Source organism: Astatotilapia calliptera, chromosome 3, assembly GCF_900246225.1.
Source record: "Astatotilapia calliptera chromosome 3, fAstCal1.2, whole genome shotgun sequence".
Taxonomy (NCBI): domain Eukaryota; kingdom Metazoa; phylum Chordata; class Actinopteri; order Cichliformes; family Cichlidae; genus Astatotilapia; species Astatotilapia calliptera.
The window spans coordinates 21582178-21600668 of NC_039304.1; the positions used below are offsets into that span (position 1 = coordinate 21582178).

Genomic DNA, 18491 nt, shown 5'->3' on the forward strand with positions numbered 1-18491 from the left:
CTTTCTCTGATTTCCCTCATGTGTTGCTCCTCCAGGTGAGGCTGACCTTGGAGACCGTGGCTCCGTTGGACCGGGTCAGCGCTGGCGACACTTCCCTGATCCGTAGGACAAAGGCCTCTCCTCCAGTCAGCCAGCTGGTGCGGCTGCTGTGGGGCGAGGACACAGCCGAACTTCAGATGTCCATATCGCACATCCCTCATATCGTCATGTACCTGTCACTCAAACTGGACTCCACATCACCACAGGAGGAGGTTAGACAATAAAAATGCTACGATGAACAGTCTTTAAAGTTCATTTAATGAAATCTTTGTGCTGCGTTGGTGCTGCGCTGAGCTTTGCAGTCTGCAGTCTCACTCTTGTTCATGTTTGTGCTGTTGTTGATCCTTTAGGTTTGCCACGTCACAGAGAATTACAAGTTTTATAGACAAAGAACTTCTTTGAAGTTAAATGAAACTCGAGTGTTTAAAAACAGAGAAAAGTCTCCAGTGGAGACATTGTTTGTGCTTGTTCTCTTTGTTTCTCTGATCTTCATTGTTTTTTGCTTTGCTTATTTCTCACGATGACAAAGTCCGATGTGGCTTCTTTTCCTGTTTGAGCCAGCTTTTCAGCCAGTCAGTATTTAACCACACAGATATCTTATTCCAGATGGCAGACTTTTTGGAGGTTTGTGCATGAACGTGTCTCAGTAATCTTCCTGCTCAATATTCTGTGTGAAACTCAAAAGTTACACAGACAGACATGGAGCCATAAATCATACTCAAAGACCTACACTAGCACTAAATGGCGTTTGGACCGTCTTTTGCCTTCAGATCGTCCTTAATTCTTTATGGCACAGATTCAACAAGGTGCTGGAAACATTCCTCAGAGATTTTGGTCCTTTTTGACATGACATCATCACACAGTTGCTGCACATTTGTTCACTCCACATCCACGATGACAATCTCCTGTTCCAACACGTGCCAAAGGTGCTCTACTGGATTGAAATCTGGTGACTGTGTACACTACTGTGAGCTCACTGTCATGTTCTTGAAGCCAGTTTGAGAGGATCTGAGCTCCGTGGCATGGTGTGTTATCCTGCTGTGATCAATAGTGGGTCAGCCACCACCTCCAAAGGGGACAACCTCCATTAGGGTTTAAGCGCCTGGTTCTCATCATCTTTTTGAAGAAGCTTCTTGGATAAAAGGTGACGCGCCTTCACAAACTTAAAGTCCTCTTTTTCCATTTTCAAAAAAATTTGCAGAGCTTCAAAACATATTTGAGTTAAATAATGACCCAGCCTATTAAGTATAAGTGAGCCTGTCAACATTACTAATAAACTATTTAAATGTTTGAATTAATAACCACATGGGTACTCTACAGTGAGCTATACAGTATATAATTATTTGGTACTTTTGAATGCTCATTGCAGTGATACCAGGTTAACTGCTTTATGTAGGAAAAAAAATAAAACTACTTATTTTGTTATGAAACATTTGCATCTGCAGACATGTCCTATTTTGAAACAGTAGCTATAAAACTTTACAGTACCTGTTTTTGTTTGTCTGTTTAATTTTGCCTGAAGTGCAGCGTAAGTGTAAACCAGCAGCTTGTTGTTTGGTGAAAGCAAACTTAAAGTATTTGGGGGAATTTTTGTATCCTTCCCCAGTTATGTCTATGCAACCATGCTAGCCACCAGTACTGAGGTTTAGCAACATCTAGGATATTATTAAAGATAAAGCATTGGCTTTGACACAATTTTTTTGGCAAAATGTTAAAACATTTTTGCATTTAAAGACTCCATTGAATCCCAAAAGGATAGACAAATAAAAAAATAGCAATTGTTTATTTTCATATTCATCTAGTTTTCTGTCAAAGTCTCTGGTGCTTCTGTTTCACTCATTTATAGCTAGTATTTAAAGTTATAACGAAGAAAAAAGTGTTTGCTGGGAAAAAAGGCAGTGCTGCTGACTCCACAGTGGTTATAAGTACTGTCACCAAAGCACTAAAGGTACGATTTGAAGGATTTATTGGCCAAAGAGCTACATTTAGACTTTGGGTCTTCCAGTTGAATTACAAGCAGAGTTCCTGTGTTTCTCTGCAAAAGGTTCCTGGAGGTCCTCCACTGAAAACAGGCTGCTATTAAAGAACAACATGTAGGGAGCTGTTAAAAGAGAAAGCCACCTTCAGACCTTAAATACTGCTGATAGGTTTGACCTAACTGAAACTGGCAGAATAAACAGAACCCTAAAGGCTGCTGTTGATATCCAAACCCCGGATGACCACATATTTTCCCATTCCTTTGGAGAGTAAATTGGTTTTTGGGGAAATCTGATCGTGACTTTTGTGGTCAACGGCTCTCATGACTCGGAGCAAACTCTATAAAACTCAATTTAAGACACTGAGCTGTGCTGAACAGACTGATTTAATTATCCACATTCTGACAAAGGGCATTCTGATAATGGAGTATTGAGTATTGGCCGTAGCTGTGTAGGAAACCCCAAGATTGGGAGTGGTGAGCTTCTCTTCTCTTCTGAATTTCTCTGATGTGAGTCAGACACTTCAGAAAACTACTACTCTGGACAGCGTCCAGCGCCTGCGGGTGCTACCAACCAAAACTAGAGAGTGGAGAGAAAAGCGAGAGGTGCTCTCCATCATTTTAATGCCGTGAACTTTCTATCCTGCCCCACGTTCCCTTTGCAGCAGCAGCGAGCTGTTCTTCCAGTCGGGCTATAAACAAAATAACATTTCCTATTTTAATTAGATCCATGTGCATGGTGCTGTTTTAACATCCCGTAGGTAGGACACAGCTCACTTGTAGTAAAGTGTTAATCCCAAAGTCTCTGCTGACCCACACCTCCCACACTGTAATCACATTTTCCCCGTGGACGCTGCTGGCAGGTTGACGTTGCCTTTATGGTTGCACTTCACTGTTCTGCAGTTCCTTTTTGTGTCTCTGCACGCCAGAGTTTTTTCTTTCTTTTTTTTTTTATCTCGACCTAAAGAGCACTGGTGATAGAGAGTACAGCTTGTCTGGAGCCACATCAGCCAGCGGTTGATTTTTCTAAATGACAGTGCTGCGCACGAACCCGCTAAACTCTGACTTTGATTTTTTAAGTCCTTTGATTGTAGGGTAGTAGGAACCGGAGAGGTTCAGTGGTGATATTTTTGAGCTTTAGCTGTGCGATGTTTTGCTGATGTTTGTGTACAGGCTGAAGTTGCTTTCTGTGGTGGTTGTTCTGTAGCAGCCTCTCCGTGCGTGCTTTGTCCCCCAAGGTGAATATCTCCCATCGGCACTTGTTTGTGCCTTTGTTCTGGTTGCCAAGGCTATAAGAGGCCGTTCATTCAAAGTTTTTACCCCTCACCCACCATCCTCTTATCCTCTTGGCGGCTTGGATCTTATCCGCTCCTTTAAAGTTGCCAGCGTGCTGGGAGGAATACTAATAACTCAAACAATGCGCTGGATCTGCCCCAGAGCGCTCTGATTCTCTGCTGCTCTTTCTGCAGATTTTGGACCTGCAGATTTTTGCAGTCGCAGGAATAAGAGTTGTACAGAAACTAGCTGAACATTAACCGTGTGCCGCTATGTCCCTGAGAACGAATGGCAATTAAATTCCTGTGTGTCCTCCAGGACAGGAAAGTCAAATATTTAAAATGTGTTTGGAAACATTGGTCTTTAAAGTGACATATTTTTGTTGCTTTTTGGAGCCAAAGTGACATTGTTGAGTTGTGGCTCATCCATTCTTTCTTTTTTTTCTCTCCATAATTTATGGCAGAGAGCATTTGGTAGCAGCCAAGTTCAGATATTTCACATTCTGCTATTGAAAAACTAACCAGAGTTTGTTTTCCCCTCTATGCAGCGTGCGCGATTTTAACAATAGAGTTTGTTTCAATGCTAAGCGACGCTGCTGTCTGTGTCTGCAGGAGGAAGTCTTGTACCAGTACCCTGTGTCTGGAGCATCCAGCCAGCTGAAAGGAGTGAGGGGGATCTTCATCACTCTGTGTGACATGCTGGAGAATGTCACAGGCGGGCGGATCATCAGGTAGGAAAGATAAAATGTGCTGCAGCGTGCTGAATCCAGGCTACGCACACAAGAAAATCAGCAGAGCCATCTAATCATCATATAATGCTTAGCCCTATAGATCTGTTATAAGATGATAAGGGGATCTTTGGAAGATATCTTCACATGTAAGGGGAAAGAGAACTCCTGTATTGCGTGTACTGCCAGTGACACTGGTCTCTTGTCACACATGGTGCGCTTATGATTCCAAACGCTCTGATACTTTGTCAGGCTGGAGCTCACTGCCTTTATAGACACTTACTGCCTATTAACCTGATTAATCTGGTTGTGGTCACAATGAAGCCACTTTTAATTTAAGTTTCCAATAAATTTTTGTAGCAGCTCCGCCCCAGTAGGTCGCTCCATGGTGTACTGGTTAACTCACCCACCCACATTACGTACGTAAAAAAAAAAAAAAAATCAAAGAAAACAAACTACAACACTTTTCCCTTAAAGTGATCACTGCCCAGAGGGTGAGCTGCCTTGGCAGATGTGTGTACTACTAAGAGTGTTTCTTGTATTGTATTAAAATTAAGTCACCCATTTCACCATCTCTCATATCCTCATCCATCCTCTTTTTCCCTCCCAGTTCGTCTCTTCTACTCGGCAAACATCTGGTACATGTTGGCTACTGGAAAGAAAGCAACAATCTTCTGGTCATCGGCCTTCCTGCTGAGAGGTAGCCTCAGGCAGCGTTACACACACACACGCACACACACACACACACACACACTTATGCTGTGAGGTCAACTGCAGGCACATTCGACATGCTGTGTAGATATTACACAAGTCGATAGCACATGGCAGGTGTTAAAGTTTGACAGTAATTTTTCACGTATATCTTTTTTCCTTTTTTAAATTGCTGCCCTGTCACTGATGTGGCAATAAATCCTCCGAGCATGACCTGTGCTCCAGAAATGAAGTATTTTTGGAAAGAAGGAAAGATTTAAGAGCACAATCTGTAAAAACAATCGGAAAGGACCGTCTTTTTTTCTTCATCTCCTCGCTTTTAACTTTACCATGTGCTTCTCTTTGTCCTTTGTTGGCCAGATGAATGCCTCTTTAAGAAGCACGTGGTCGTAAAACGCTTGGCGAGATGAGTCACATTAGCCACCTTTATGTTTGTAGCGGGTCAGCCCCGACCAGTCATCGTCTCACGCCTGGAAATAATGGATCGATTCTTGAAGAACACCCACAAGCAGAAAAAAAAAGCACTGCCGTAAAAATGTTTTTCTCCGTGGCTGCTGGCTGTTAATCCAAATATTTGATAAGCTTGAATTTTTCCATTTCCCTCCAGGGTTCCTCTGCTGTATCTGCAGACCGTGGTAGGAGACGTAGTCCGCACACTAAAAGTGATGTACGGCTCCTTAGACAGGTTGGTCACTGTTGCCTTTCCCTCAGTCCTGCTGAGAGCTGGTTGGAACTTCCTCTTTCTGGTTGCCATTTTTCCACATTATGCAAAATATGCTGAAATCAAAGTAAAATGTCTTAGCTGTAAAGCGCAAACCTTCCCCACAAACTCATTATTGTCTCAATTTGTCTACTTGATCTACTTTCTTCTCATGAGCATGTTTTTTTTCTTTTAAAGGGGACCTGTTCCACTCATTTCTAGGCCCATGTATGTAAGGAGGGAGTAGGGGGAATGTAATCACTTGTTTGTTTGTCTCTCTTTGTTAGCAGGTTTCTAGCTGTCATTTTTCATATTTTGCGTGATGGTAGATCACAGATGGTACAGCTTGGACAAGGCCACAGCAAATGTAACAATAAGTCTAAACATTTGACCTTAACCTTCATTGTTGGCGCCAAAGTTCAAACCTGACCTTGAGGAAAAAATGTCAAGAAACCATATTGAACAATACATTATATAAAAGGGATGGAGAGAGCTTTGCAAAACACTTTTTAAGTTTATTTCCAGACTGTATAAATCTCTGCAGGAGGGAAAAATGTATATCATGTATATTGTGTGCAGATGGGAGGCAGAGGCAAATATAAAATTAACAAAAAATCCTGATTGGATGAATTTATGTGAGACACGCTGATACACCACAATTTACTTGGAAGAACATGGTAAAGATTTTATACCTCAAAGATAAAGTGTGAGAAACTGTTCATCCTGAGCAGGAGCACTACTGGACAATGTGTAGGAATAAATCTGCAGGTCTCTTCCAAAGCTGTTCTCCCACTGAGGCAGCTGGCAGAAAAAAATGTAATAATTGGTTCAGGAGTTGGTCTTTGACTTCACTGTAATTTATCTAGGAAACCTACCATCTGGACTCGATGAAAAAGATAAATACTTAGAATAAATACTTTTTAAATACTAATGGTGGGTAGCGAAACATGCCAGACTATTAAAGACTGGATAGAAATCACACAGGAAGTAGATGAAATTTTATATGACACAAGCTGTGTCCAAATTCATGAATTTGGACACAGCTAAAGACTGTTCAAAATGCAACACATTTTTGAATCAGAGGTGTTTCTTCTCTGTCTGTGCATCTGTGATTTATCTGTAATTTAAATGTGTTATATGTTATAGTTTTTCAACTCTAGAAATGAATCTAAAAGGTGCTTATGTCATATGCCTGAAAAGACTAATTACAAGGAACACGACTGTGAGTGCAGTGATGTGTGCAATTTTATTTCATCTTTTCAGTTGTTTTTCTCATGTCTGTTATTAGTAGATGAACTTGTGCTTTTGCATGTTTGCCAATTTCATGAATTAACATTAAACAATAAAATTAAATATATTTTTTTTAAAAAGATTTCTTCTAATTGTGTCCTCCCACAGTGCGTTCTGTAAGGCGGACCACGCTCCCAGGTTGGACCATTTCTTCTGCCTGTTCTTCCAGCAGCTCATCCAGCCCTCGCGTCTGAGGGAAGGCTCCTCCTCGGCACCTCCGCCCGACATCTCAGGGACTCTCTTCCTGGATGGACTGCCGGCGGTTCGATGGCTCACGCTGCCTCCAGAAATCAAGGTACACTGCTGGATCTGTGAATGTAAAGTTTCTTCTATCTTTCTGTTCTTACATGTGGCTATAGCTTGTTAGTTTAGCTCTGGTGCCCCCTTGTGTTCAATATTAAAAACAATACCTGCTTGATTTTGATTGATTTATTAAATCTGATTAAATTTTAATGGACTTCATAATGACAGTGGGTGGTGGGAATAAAGCGTAAGAGTTCATGAAAAATCACATTTAAAATGACTGCAGAAGGCAGCTTTAGTGTTAATAATATTTATGTGTGTGCGTTTTGTTTGGTTGTTTGTTTTCATCTGTAGATGGAGGTGGACACGGTTCTGTCTGACTTTGAGTCTTCTGATTTTGGAGAAATGGTAAGAAATGTTAGTTTTCCACCTTTATACGTTCTCTCCTGCACATATAAAGCTGTGCTGTCTTTGCAGTCAGCTGCAAGTCAGTGAGGTTTAACTCTTTCTCATAAAGAACGTCTAACGACCTGCCCCTGGACCCTTAATGACGAGTTTTCACACTCATTATACATCAATAAACCACTCTGTTCAGAAACGAGCTTCAAGGTTTACTCGCAGCAGGCTTTCAGGGGTAAAAGGTTAAGTGGGCAAAGACACACGACCATCATAAGGGCTTCTCTTGAGCATGTGTGCATGTTTGCTGAGATCTGTCTTCTGTTTTGAGCAGCAGAAGGGAGAAGGTCAGACTATTTATAGGAAGGCGTTCATGTCTCTGTGTGTATTTTTAATGAGCAGCTAATGAGGTCTGGTCTGTCCCTTTGTACGCGCAGCGCTAACAGGTTAGAGATGGATTATTGATGCTGGGAGCAGTGAAGCTGTTACTGCTTTCACTTAAATGATCATTCTGTTGAGCTCCACTGATTTAATGTTGCACTCACACAACACACAGAAAACCTTAAATGTGACTTTTTTTGTTCTATGTGCTTTTACAGTCTGAGGATTTCTTTGGCCTGAGGCGTCTGTATATAATCCTCGGCTCCTGTTTGTTCTATAAGGTAAGTTTCATAGTCACAACACGCACATGCCTGCTTCAGCGCCAGCAGCCTTATCATGTTTTTACTTCCTGATAGCATCTACGGTCTACACAGCTATTCTCGTCCAGATAACAGTCATTGTGTACATTAGGTGGCCTCTCACACGGGATAACAGGATGATGAGTGTGTTCTGTGGCTCAACAGCAAATTTACAAACAAATTAAGCTGTTAAATTATTAACTGAGAGGATAAGGGAGACAGTAATTTATCCTTTCATGTTTCCACTCCCTCCCCTTCCAGTCCTACCTGATCGCCAACCACCTGCCTAAGGAGGACTTGCTGGACGTGTGTCTGTACTGCCAGCACTACTGCCTGCTGCCGCTGGCGTCAGAGCAGCGCGTGGGTCAGCTGGTCATCTGGAGAGAGGTGTTTCCCCAGCAGAGGGCTAACGGAGCCACGCCGGGCTACAGCCAGCCAGAGGGCCGACACTTCCTCCTCATTGTGGGGCTGGTAGGGAAGGAAATCACTGACTTGTTTTATTGATATTTATTCTTTTCCTTGACAAAACTCCTTTTCTCATTTCAAATAAAAGGAGCATTTAATTATCGTGTTTACACAAAACCCACTTTAATCCCTCTTTACATTCACCCTCCTTGTGTGAAGAAAAAAGTACATCATCTCTAAATTCTAAGCATATATTATCTGGTCCTTAGTATTCTAGTCTTAAAATGAGGTAAGTAAAACCTCAGATAAATGACAAAACATGACATATTACACCTGAACCAAAATTAAAATGTCTATGCAAACTTGCATAGGAATTAAGTAGCAGTAGCAGCAGCAACCAGGTGCTGCTAATCAAATGCACTTGATTAACTGATCATCAAGTATGAAAGCAGAGGTTTTGGTGCAATGTTCCCTCTAATTTTTACGTGGCCGATCAACACAATTTAAAAAGTGGTATAAAATCCACACTTTTTCCAGCAATTGTTCCGTCTATGCTGCTCACATCTCCAATGGTTGTACACGTTGTTATTAACGTGGCTTCACTCCTCATCAGCCGCTTTTCCAGCTAAAACACCGGTGTCGGCACATAAGGACGCTGTCATAGCCTGTCAACGATGTTGATTATCTGCGTATATACAAATGTGAATCGCATTATTGTCTGGACTATGGGATAAGGTGGCATCGTTCTAATCCCATACAGGAGCAGCCAGTCACTGACTGACTAACACTGCAAAACAGAATTGTTAAAGTATTAATTTTAATTTCAATTCAGGTTAGATTTTTTTTTTTGTGCGCAACACAGATTTTCTGTGCGCAGAGACCGTGCCAGCAGTGCGCAACTGCGCACACGCGCAGCTTAGAGGGAACATTGTTTTGGTGTGTGTTAACGCAGTTCCAAGGAGGGAAGACAATCAATTGGAAATCCATCATTGTAGAGCAAAAAAGATTATTTACATTCGAGGCAGTTGTCAGTCTTCCCAGGAGTGGACGTGAGACAGACGGTGCAATGCTGAGAGAAACTGCACAAAAACCAACAAAAAACAAGAGCCACATCTCAGACTCAGACTCTCAGTTAGCATGTTAAATGTTAAAGTTCATGACAGTCTTTGGAACCTGTTTGTTTACAGGGGTTTGCAGGAGAAAGCTTCTTTTCTCTAAAAATATAATAACAACATGGCTTATGTTTGCAAAGTTAGATCTGAACAAACCACAAGACTTCTAGTTGATGTTCTTCGGACAACACCTCATAACAGCTGTCAGCACGGCGGTGGAGGGGTGATGATTTGGGTTTGGGTTGCAGCCACAGGACCTGGGCATCTTGCAGTGTTTGAGACGACCATGAATTCCTCTGTATACCAAAATATTCTTGAGTTAAATGTGAAGCCAGCCGTCTGAGAAGCTTTAAACTTGGCCTAAACTGAGTAATGCCACAGAACATTGATCCTGAGCACAGCAGCACATCTACAACAGAGTAGCTATAAAAGAAAAAAGTGTCACAGCGATCCAGTCAAAGTCCAGCCTGATATAAATTTTGTGGTGGGACCTTAAGAAAGATGAATACCTGCAAGCCTCAATAACATTATACACAGAGAGTGGGCCAAAATTCATCCGACTCAATGTGAGAGTCTGACAGAAAACAGCTGCCTCAAGTTGTTGCTGCTAAAGGTGGTTCTACAAGCTATGCAGTCATGGGGTGCTTTTTATCATGACTGTAATTCTGCCTCATCTCCTCAGTCTCTGCCCATGTGTGTGTTATCTGCCAGTATCGATGCTTCTTCATGATATCATTTTCCCTCTGTCCTCAGAGACACTTTATGCAGTGTGTACTGTTGGAAGCAGGCGGCTGTGCTTCCCCAGCTTTAGGCTCTCCTGGACCTGATTGTGTTTACATTGATCAGGTGGGCTTTTTTAAACCTGAAGATGAATTCCTGCCATGATCATTTACGTCAAACTGAAGCTCTGTGTTGTTCTGGCCCCCAGGTGAAAGCCACCCTGCTGCAGCTGGAGGTGTTGGAACCAGGTATCGAAGAGCGTCTGAATGCTCCGCCTGCTCCCTGCCTGTCCTGCGCCGACTGGTTCCTCCCTGCTGCCACAGCTCGTGACCGGCTCGACAGCCTGGCCTCCTCCTCGCCCGTCTTCAGCAAGCTCGCCGGTGCCGTTAAAGCCTCCTCGTCCGGGTACAGAGCTCGCGCCCTGTTTGGGGAGAAGTCGTGGAGGGCCAGCCCGCAGAGGAGCTTGTCGGACAGTGGGAGCGAGGGGCAGATGGATGCCGGGTCGGGGTCCAGTTCGTCAGCGGCTCCAGGCCTCAGTCCGCATTCCACACCGGACTCAGCCAGGAAGCTGGGAGGTCGTCGGGACTCGCTGGGGTCTGGAGGGTCTGATGGGAGCGGAGGCAGCGGAGGACTCTTCAAGGTTCATCTGTAATCTTTTATGGAGTTTATGTTTGTTCCTGTTTATTTTTTCATCTGTTAGCCAATATCAGTGAATTAAATTTGTTACAGGATGTGAAATATCTCATTTATTTTCTAATAAATCTGCACATAAATGGAAAAGTGCTGAACACAGAGGTTTTGAACAAGGTTTGGCTCAAAGTATTTTCATTGAAAATGCAGAAAACTTGCCCGAATTGTTTGCAACAAGCCAGCTGGTCACAAATAAAACAAGTTATAGGGAACAAAGCTGGAAGTCGATGGACTGCATTAACTTTAAAGAAATTAAAAGCACACTAATAGAATTTCTTTTTAAATAGGTAAAGTGAGAGTGGCTTAAATGTTTGTTTTTTTTGTCTAAAAGCCAATTAAAAGCAGATTTTATTTAACCTTGACATTTTGATACACTTTATATGTTTTTATCAGATACCCAGGATGAAGCACCCAAACCCTTTTTACCTGGGCACCCTGAAGAAGACCCTGACTGAGAGAGAAACAGAGGAGATGTACAACACCATGAAGTAAGTGACCGCTTATCCGGTTCCTTTTACTAACCAGATAAAAACGATCTCTTTTCAGTTTGACCTGAGGTCCTGTGTTTGCCACAGACTAACATCGGGTGCAGAGAACACCTTGTTCCACTACGTCCTGATGGAAACCGTACAGGGAATCTTCATCGCTCCCACTCACAGAGAGGTGGCTCAGCTGAGCGGCTCCATTCACCCACAGCTCATTCGCAACTTCCACCACTGCTGCCTCTCCATACGAGCCGCCTTCCAGCAGAGTCTGCCAGCCAGGGTGAGACAGAAAGGTGTTTCCTTTAAGTGTGAGGTTTCCAGAATTATGTGGAAGCTCGTTTCTGCCGCTGACAATAAAAAGGGTTCGCTGGGATTTCTTTCATAGACAAACACATCAGGACCATCATGAATACAGCAGATTTTCCTGATCTTACACATTAACGGAGGCTACAGACTCATATTTCCCTCAACAGTAACTTTTTGGTCAGGACTTCTTTACCCAGCATGGAGAGACTAAGGTGTGGAAACACGAGTTTCCACTGTGGTTAAAGGAAACCCGTTTCCTGCAGGGCTCAGCGGGCGTTTTCTGTATTCTGCGCATTAATGTGTTGAATGAATCAGGTGATTGTTGGTGTGATTTTTGTTTCCCGTAGAGCCGCCGTGCAGCAGACAGGCCGCAGGGCGGCGGCTGGGGACTGGGTCCCGTCAAAGAACACGGGGTTCTGTTTCAGTGTAAACCCGAGAACTGGACCGACCAGAAGAAACCTGCTCCCACCATGACTTACTGGGTCATTGGGTACGTCAGCTTCCACTTATCCACTTATTTGCTTTTTTAACCGCACAGGTTTACATGTTCAGATTATTCAGGCGGCAGCTGGAGCAATGAAGTGTGCTCAGGTTGAGTCCTCATCTGGGGACTGCAACCATTCAACTTTCTGTCTTCACCTGAATGATCGAGCAGCCAAACCTGATTCATAGCTTTAGTAAATAATATTACTGGAGGATAAAGCTGGTCTCAGTCCCATTCAGGGAGACTTCCAGTAACTCTGTTTTCTCAGTCTGCTGTTTAATGGCTGAAATGAATACGAAGCATTGTGCAGTGTGTTCAGTGAAACACGGGGAGGAGACGGGGAACTCGTCATGTTGGACCCGATGTTGGTACTTTGTGTTTATCCTGGAAAAACTCCCAGTCTCAGTAAGTCAAAGAGGAGAGGGGCAGGCAGATTAGAGATGGAGTTAAAACGGGATTTGTAAGGGTCACAGGGGAACAATTTAGAATGAATTAACTGAGCTCCTTTGTCGATTCATAACATGAATTTTAACATTTCTTGTTTCTATCCAAGGCGTTTTGTAAATGTGCCCCCGCCTCATTCTCACATACACTATATATATCATATGTTGTCTCCTCACATACAAAGTTTGGAATAATAATGGCCCACCTTGTTTTAAAGACCTTACAGTACAGTATCACCCCATTAGAGCACTTGGCTCTCTGCTTTTAAGATCAGGCTTAAAACTTTCCGTTTTGGTAAAGCATATAGTTAGGGCTGGATCAGGTGACCCTGAATCCTCCCTTAGTTATGCTGTAATAAGTGTAGGCTGCTGGGGGATTCCCATGATGCATTGTGTCTTCTTCACTCACTGTGTTTATACTCTGCATTTAATCATATCTGGCTATCTTTGTTTTTTTCCTCCGTCTTCCTCCCCTCACCTCCAACTGGTTAGAGCAGATGGCTGGTTCTGATGGAGTTTTTCCTTCTCACTGTCACCAAGTGCTTGCTCATAAGGGGTCATATGATTGTTTGTCTCTATTATTGTACGGTCTTTACCTTAGACTAGTCTTTGAGGCGACTGCTGTTACGATTCGGCACTATATAAATTAAGTAAATTGAATTTCTCATCTCAGTCTCCTTCCTTCGGCTTTCAGACGCATGCTGCTGGAGCCCGTTCCTCAGGAGTTCTACGTGTGCTTCCATGACTCTGTGCCCGAGGTTCCCGTGGAAATGGCCTTCAGACTCTCCTTTGGTTTGGCTTTGTGACCTGTCGCTATCCTCTTCTGCACCAGATCAGCGGCAGTGATGAACAGAAACTTTAAGACTTCGTTTACCAGTGAAGCATCCGTAACATCCTCAGGAAGATAATTCAAATTGTGACGCTTGTCGAAGCACGCGAGCATAAATGTAGGGAGCCTTTTTACATTTTTTTTTTTTCAACAGTGATATTAGGCTGACTGCTATTTTGTACCTTATTGCACATATAAAAGACCCTAGACACATTTTTTATGTGCACATGAAAATCCACTCAAGTCAATCAGGGAATACCTCATGACGCCATTGTGCAGAAACTCATGCAAGACCTTCCTGCAGCAGCAGCAGCGTACATGTCCACGCGGACACAGCACACAGGGGTGTAGTGATGTTTTCACAAACAGTTTACAGTGATGTAAAAATGCCTTTCAGTTGCTTAATTTAAACTTTGTACAGTTTTGTAAGGAAATTGACTCATTTGTTACATTAATGAATGAACATTAAAAAGGAAAATTATTATTATTTTATTGCTTCCAGACCAATTTGTTTTTTCACATTATTAACAACGAAAAGTGGAAACAGCTACTCTCAAAACTCAGAAACCAAAAAGATGCACTTTATCTGCACCAACAATGACGATGTTCTACAAATCATAATTACTGAATATTCGATTTGTACACAGATTGATCTTTTTAAAATATATATATATATTGTACATAATTGGACGAGCAGCTCCACAGAGAATCATTATCATGACACATGAAAAAAGCATGTTGATATACAGTCTCCTCACACAGGTCAGGAAAGTCCAAAATCACCTTCCTACCACTACACAGTCACCAGTGTCCTGTTAACGTAAATACACGAGCATGAATACTCGCCATCGTCACATCCCAGGGTGGCATAAACTCAACTGTCTGGGGTTCACGCTGCGCTCTGCACGAGCATGAGGTTCCTCTTGTAGCACTCGAGGCTGCAGAGAGCAACTCCGGTCTTTGAGCACGAGTACTTCTTGAGGTTTGTGCACCCGCTCACTCCACAGTTCAATGGGGCTGGAGGAGGGGGGCAGGGAGGTGCCGGGGTAGGAGCGGGGACCCCTGCTGGGAAGGAGATGGCCATTCCCTGGACAGAATCGCTGTACCGAACCATGGGGCACTGGCTCTGCTTGGACTTCTTCTCCTTCATGCTTTTGATCTTGGCCTTGCTGGTTTTCGTCAGTCTCTCTATCGTCTGGTTCTTGTTCTCCTCTGCCTTCTTGGCAGCCTGCAGGCGTCTCTTTCGGGCACGCTCCTCCCGCTTCTGCATCATCTCAGCGGTCATCTCTTTCTCCTTGTAGCCCATGGGGAGCTCCAGGAGAGGCTGACTCTGCTGCTTGTGTAGCAGAGCTTTCTGAGGGGGAGAGACAAGGAAAGAAAAACATGTTTTAAGCTACTTTTAAAAAAAAAAAAGAAAAAAAGTTTTACCCCTGATTTCAAATGCTGGAAGACCTTTCATATTAAAGTCAGGCACAGGTGAAAATGTTCTCCACAACACTGACAGCTGCTTCTTACCTGTCTGGCAGTGAGCAGAGACTCATCGATCTCCTTCTTCAGCTCTCCATTGTCATCGAGCTCTCCTTTCTCCAGAGCGTCCAGCCACCGCTCCTCCTCGTCCACGGGCCCGCCCAGCATGGAATCTGAGTCCATATCCGGCAGAGGGGATGTGGCCAGGTTGCTGTCTTCATCTGGTACAAAACAATCAAGATACAGACAGTCTTTGTTGCAAGGCTAAAATAAAATCAAGATCAAGCTCTGTTGTGCTATTCTGTACCATCAGCAGATTCTCAGACATCACTGTTTGTTTCAGCTCTGAAGTTGGAGTCATGTAGGGATGCAGGCAGATTCTACTTATTAATGTGTGGAGTATTTCTTTCAAACCACAGTTTATAAACTGGTTTGTAAATATCAGAGGATGTTGTCCAGGTGATAAAAAAAATATTCAGTTCATGACCAGATTAGACAAAAGCAGTAAGTATTTGGGAATAAGAAAATATCTGGCAACAAACAGCACAAATGTTTTAATCTTTGGCAAAGGAACCATTTCTAACATAAAAATAGTATGTCAAAGACGTGTGACAAACACATGCAGAAAAAACCAACAAAACTGCCAGAAAAAAACAAAAAAAACAAAACCAGGTTTTTTTAAAGTATGCAACAAAGCTTTTACAAGAGCTTAGATCTCAGGAGGTTGGCAGAAACTTGAAACTAAACAGCAGGAACTAGTAATCATTTCTTTCAAATATGACTTCCTTCATGGTTTCATCCATGAAGTGTCAACAGTCCCGATCAAGCTGAGGTCATCCCTCCTCCTATATTAGAATTGAGTCCACTTGTTTTGCTAACTCACCGAGCCAGGCTCGATACTGCTCCAAAGGAACAGAGGGCTCGTCATCATCATCTTCATCGTCGTCATCATCGTCGTCATCAACGTTGTTGTCAATGATCATTAAAGGTGAGGGTGGACGAGCCACACCAGGATGGACGGTGAAAGTGGGAACACTGGAGAGCACAATGTCCTTTTAACTGACTGATCAAACTGATTCATGAACAGTTATCGATACTGAAATCTGGCTCAAACGTCTCACCTCTTGGTTCCCAGCGTCTGTCCTCCCAGTTTGATCTTCAGTCGGAGCTGCGGCGGAGGCCGAGGCACCACTACAGGCTCAGGCTCCGGCACCTCGGGGAAGCTGTGGTGCTTCTTCTTGTGCTTCTTGTGTTTTTTGTGTTTCCGCTTGTGAGCGCTGTGCAGGCTGGAGCCGCCTTCACCTGCAGAGGACGGGACAAAGCACAGATTAATACAAAGACCGTCAGTGAGTTAGTTGCTCATCCAGCTCATGGTACATCACAGTTCACAATTTAGAACTTTTAAATGGCTAATTGAGCACAGTTTAGGTTAAGATGATGAGACAATCACTGTGTGCAAGTTTGATTAAGTTCTGATCAAATCTGTAGGAGGAGAACTGTGGAAGAACAGACACCTCGCCACAGCGTAAGGGCAGTGGTCCATCAGCTCGATGAGCTAAAACACAAAATGATTTCTTTTCAAATAAAATGTTTACATCCACATCCATTCATCTTCTGCTTATCAAATTCAGATTCACAGAGCCAGACGGTTTTTCTAATTTGTTTTCTACAGAATTGAACCAGAAATCAAAGGTCAAGAATCAGAACTCCAAGTTGGTTTTAATATAAACAATCCACATCTTTGGATCTAGTTGTGTCATTTATATCCCCCTTTGAGTCAGGTAAACAAAGAAACTCATTAAAAGAGATAACTGTTTCCAAGTCTTTCAGCTTTCCATCACAACATATACCAACATGTATTTAACATAGGAATAATGTGACACAAGTAAAATAACCTGCATTGGAAACATCAACCTCATTAAAAAGCAAACAAACAAACAAATCCCTTTCTATTCTCGGGTTCTGATTATTTTTCTTGTTTTATTTGTGTGTGTTCTTTTAAAAACCACGTAATTTTTTAATTACTTACTTACATTAATTACATCACTTTGTTCAGTGATGGCTGCCTTTTAAAAGGCCTAATAAACAGACTCGGTTTGAACCCTATAACAATAAAATTACAAATGAATCAGCTCAGAGTAAAAACAATATGATTTCACCTTTTTTTTTTTTTTAAATACATTCAGCAAAAAAGTATTTCATTCTAGTTTGCCATTTTTAATAGAGTGGCCGCTCCTACAGAGGTCACTGAAGCAGATAATCTGCCTATATGTATTCCTATCATCCTCCTCTGTCACACCATGTCCATCACTACATCCATGAACCTGCTTTGTGGTCTTCCCCTCCTGCCTGGAAGCTCCATCTCTCCTTTGTCCAGTATATCCACTACGCCTCTTCTGTACATAGCCACACCATCTCGGCTTTGCCTCTCTCCCTTTCTGTGTGGCCTGAGTTGTCCCTCTGTTACATTCATTTCTATTCTTGTCTATTCTGGTCACTCCCACTGAAAATCTTAACATCTCCAGCTCAACCACCTGTCTTTGTCAGTGCCACCGTCTCCAAATCACACAACATTTGTTGTGTGTAGTTTATGTGTTGTTGGGCTCACAACTGACCCACAGTCTGAATGCTGGCAGATAAAAAAAAAAAAAAAAAAAAAAAACACAACAACAACAACAACAACAACGAAAAGACCTTTTCTACTGCTGTAAGAAACTCTTTAAATCTACAAAGTAAACTGTGAAGGGACATGTTTTGTCCCAACTTGGAGGAGGTTTCTCCTATAAACATTTGTTTAAGATGCATTTCAAAATATCAGCCAAACTTCCTGTTTGTTATCCCCCCCAAACTATCAACACACACAGCCTCCATTTACTGCTAAAAACGGAGGCCAGCCACTACAAAAGGCCCACGTTAAGCTTTATATGAGGATGGGATATTCCAAGAGATCACCCCTGGTTTAGATGCGCTTATGTTTTGTTTTGTTTTATGGATATGTTTAATCAGCTTTTTGCAGGCTGTGGTTTTAAGCAGACAAACTGGAGACTTTAAGTACAAGGAAAGAATATACGAAAACGTGCGACTGCAACAGTACAAGCTTTCTCAAATACTCACCGAGAAATCTGGGGTGAATCATGTCTTTCCTTTTTCCCATTGAAACGACGAAACAAAAGCAGCTTACATAGCAGCAGAAACCTCACGGTAAACAAACATTAAAGCTTAAACACTGAGCGGCCTCATTCAGCCTCCTCTTCTAGCATCAAACAACTGCTAATATAGTCAAAAGGCTCAAAATAATGATAAAAAAAACCCAATTACCAATAAACTTTGGAGAAGAAACGCTACACAAAACATTAACTAACTCATTTTAGATATTAACTAAGCGAGATTACGCTACATTTTCTCACTCCATGTTGAACAACACGGAAGTTCCGCTTCTTCGTCGTTTTCCTGCTGTTTCCGCTTTCCCGCGCTTCACTGCACCCTAGCGGGGACCAGAGGAATAAACATTCAC

At 42.6% G+C, this 18491-nt stretch overlaps 2 protein-coding genes across 5 annotated transcripts in view; one reads left to right on the forward strand and one right to left on the reverse strand.

Annotated features, from left to right (window-relative positions):
- Positions 1 to 13997, forward strand: part of intu (inturned planar cell polarity protein) — a 26132-nt gene extending 12135 nt beyond the window's left edge. For both annotated transcript variants that reach the window (XM_026162341.1, XM_026162340.1), the window contains exons 4-17: positions 36 to 251; positions 3901 to 4019; positions 4627 to 4716; positions 5335 to 5412; positions 6826 to 7012; positions 7315 to 7368; positions 7956 to 8018; positions 8298 to 8507; positions 10307 to 10399; positions 10482 to 10913; positions 11357 to 11451; positions 11539 to 11728; positions 12102 to 12244; positions 13376 to 13997. In XM_026162341.1, the coding sequence (XP_026018126.1) occupies positions 36 to 251; positions 3901 to 4019; positions 4627 to 4716; positions 5335 to 5412; positions 6826 to 7012; positions 7315 to 7368; positions 7956 to 8018; positions 8298 to 8507; positions 10307 to 10399; positions 10482 to 10913; positions 11357 to 11451; positions 11539 to 11728; positions 12102 to 12244; positions 13376 to 13487 (2082 nt within the window). In that variant the 3' untranslated portion in view covers positions 13488 to 13997. The remainder of the gene's footprint in view (positions 1 to 35; positions 252 to 3900; positions 4020 to 4626; positions 4717 to 5334; positions 5413 to 6825; positions 7013 to 7314; positions 7369 to 7955; positions 8019 to 8297; positions 8508 to 10306; positions 10400 to 10481; positions 10914 to 11356; positions 11452 to 11538; positions 11729 to 12101; positions 12245 to 13375) is intronic.
- Positions 13990 to 18438, reverse strand: ino80b (INO80 complex subunit B). 3 transcript variants are annotated; one of them, XM_026162345.1, is made up of 6 exons: positions 18375 to 18438; positions 18092 to 18120; positions 16099 to 16279; positions 15861 to 16012; positions 15026 to 15198; positions 13990 to 14864 (listed from the first exon to the last, which is right to left on the reverse strand). In XM_026162345.1, coding segments are annotated over exons 1-6 (1002 nt in total). In that variant the 5' UTR covers positions 18377 to 18438; the 3' UTR covers positions 13990 to 14399. The 3 variants fall into 3 exon arrangements, with proteins under 3 accessions (XP_026018130.1, XP_026018131.1, XP_026018128.1); XM_026162346.1 differs by having other exon boundaries at positions 18296 to 18412; XM_026162343.1 differs by having other exon boundaries at positions 18092 to 18412.
- Between the last annotated feature and the right edge of the window lie 53 nt (positions 18439 to 18491).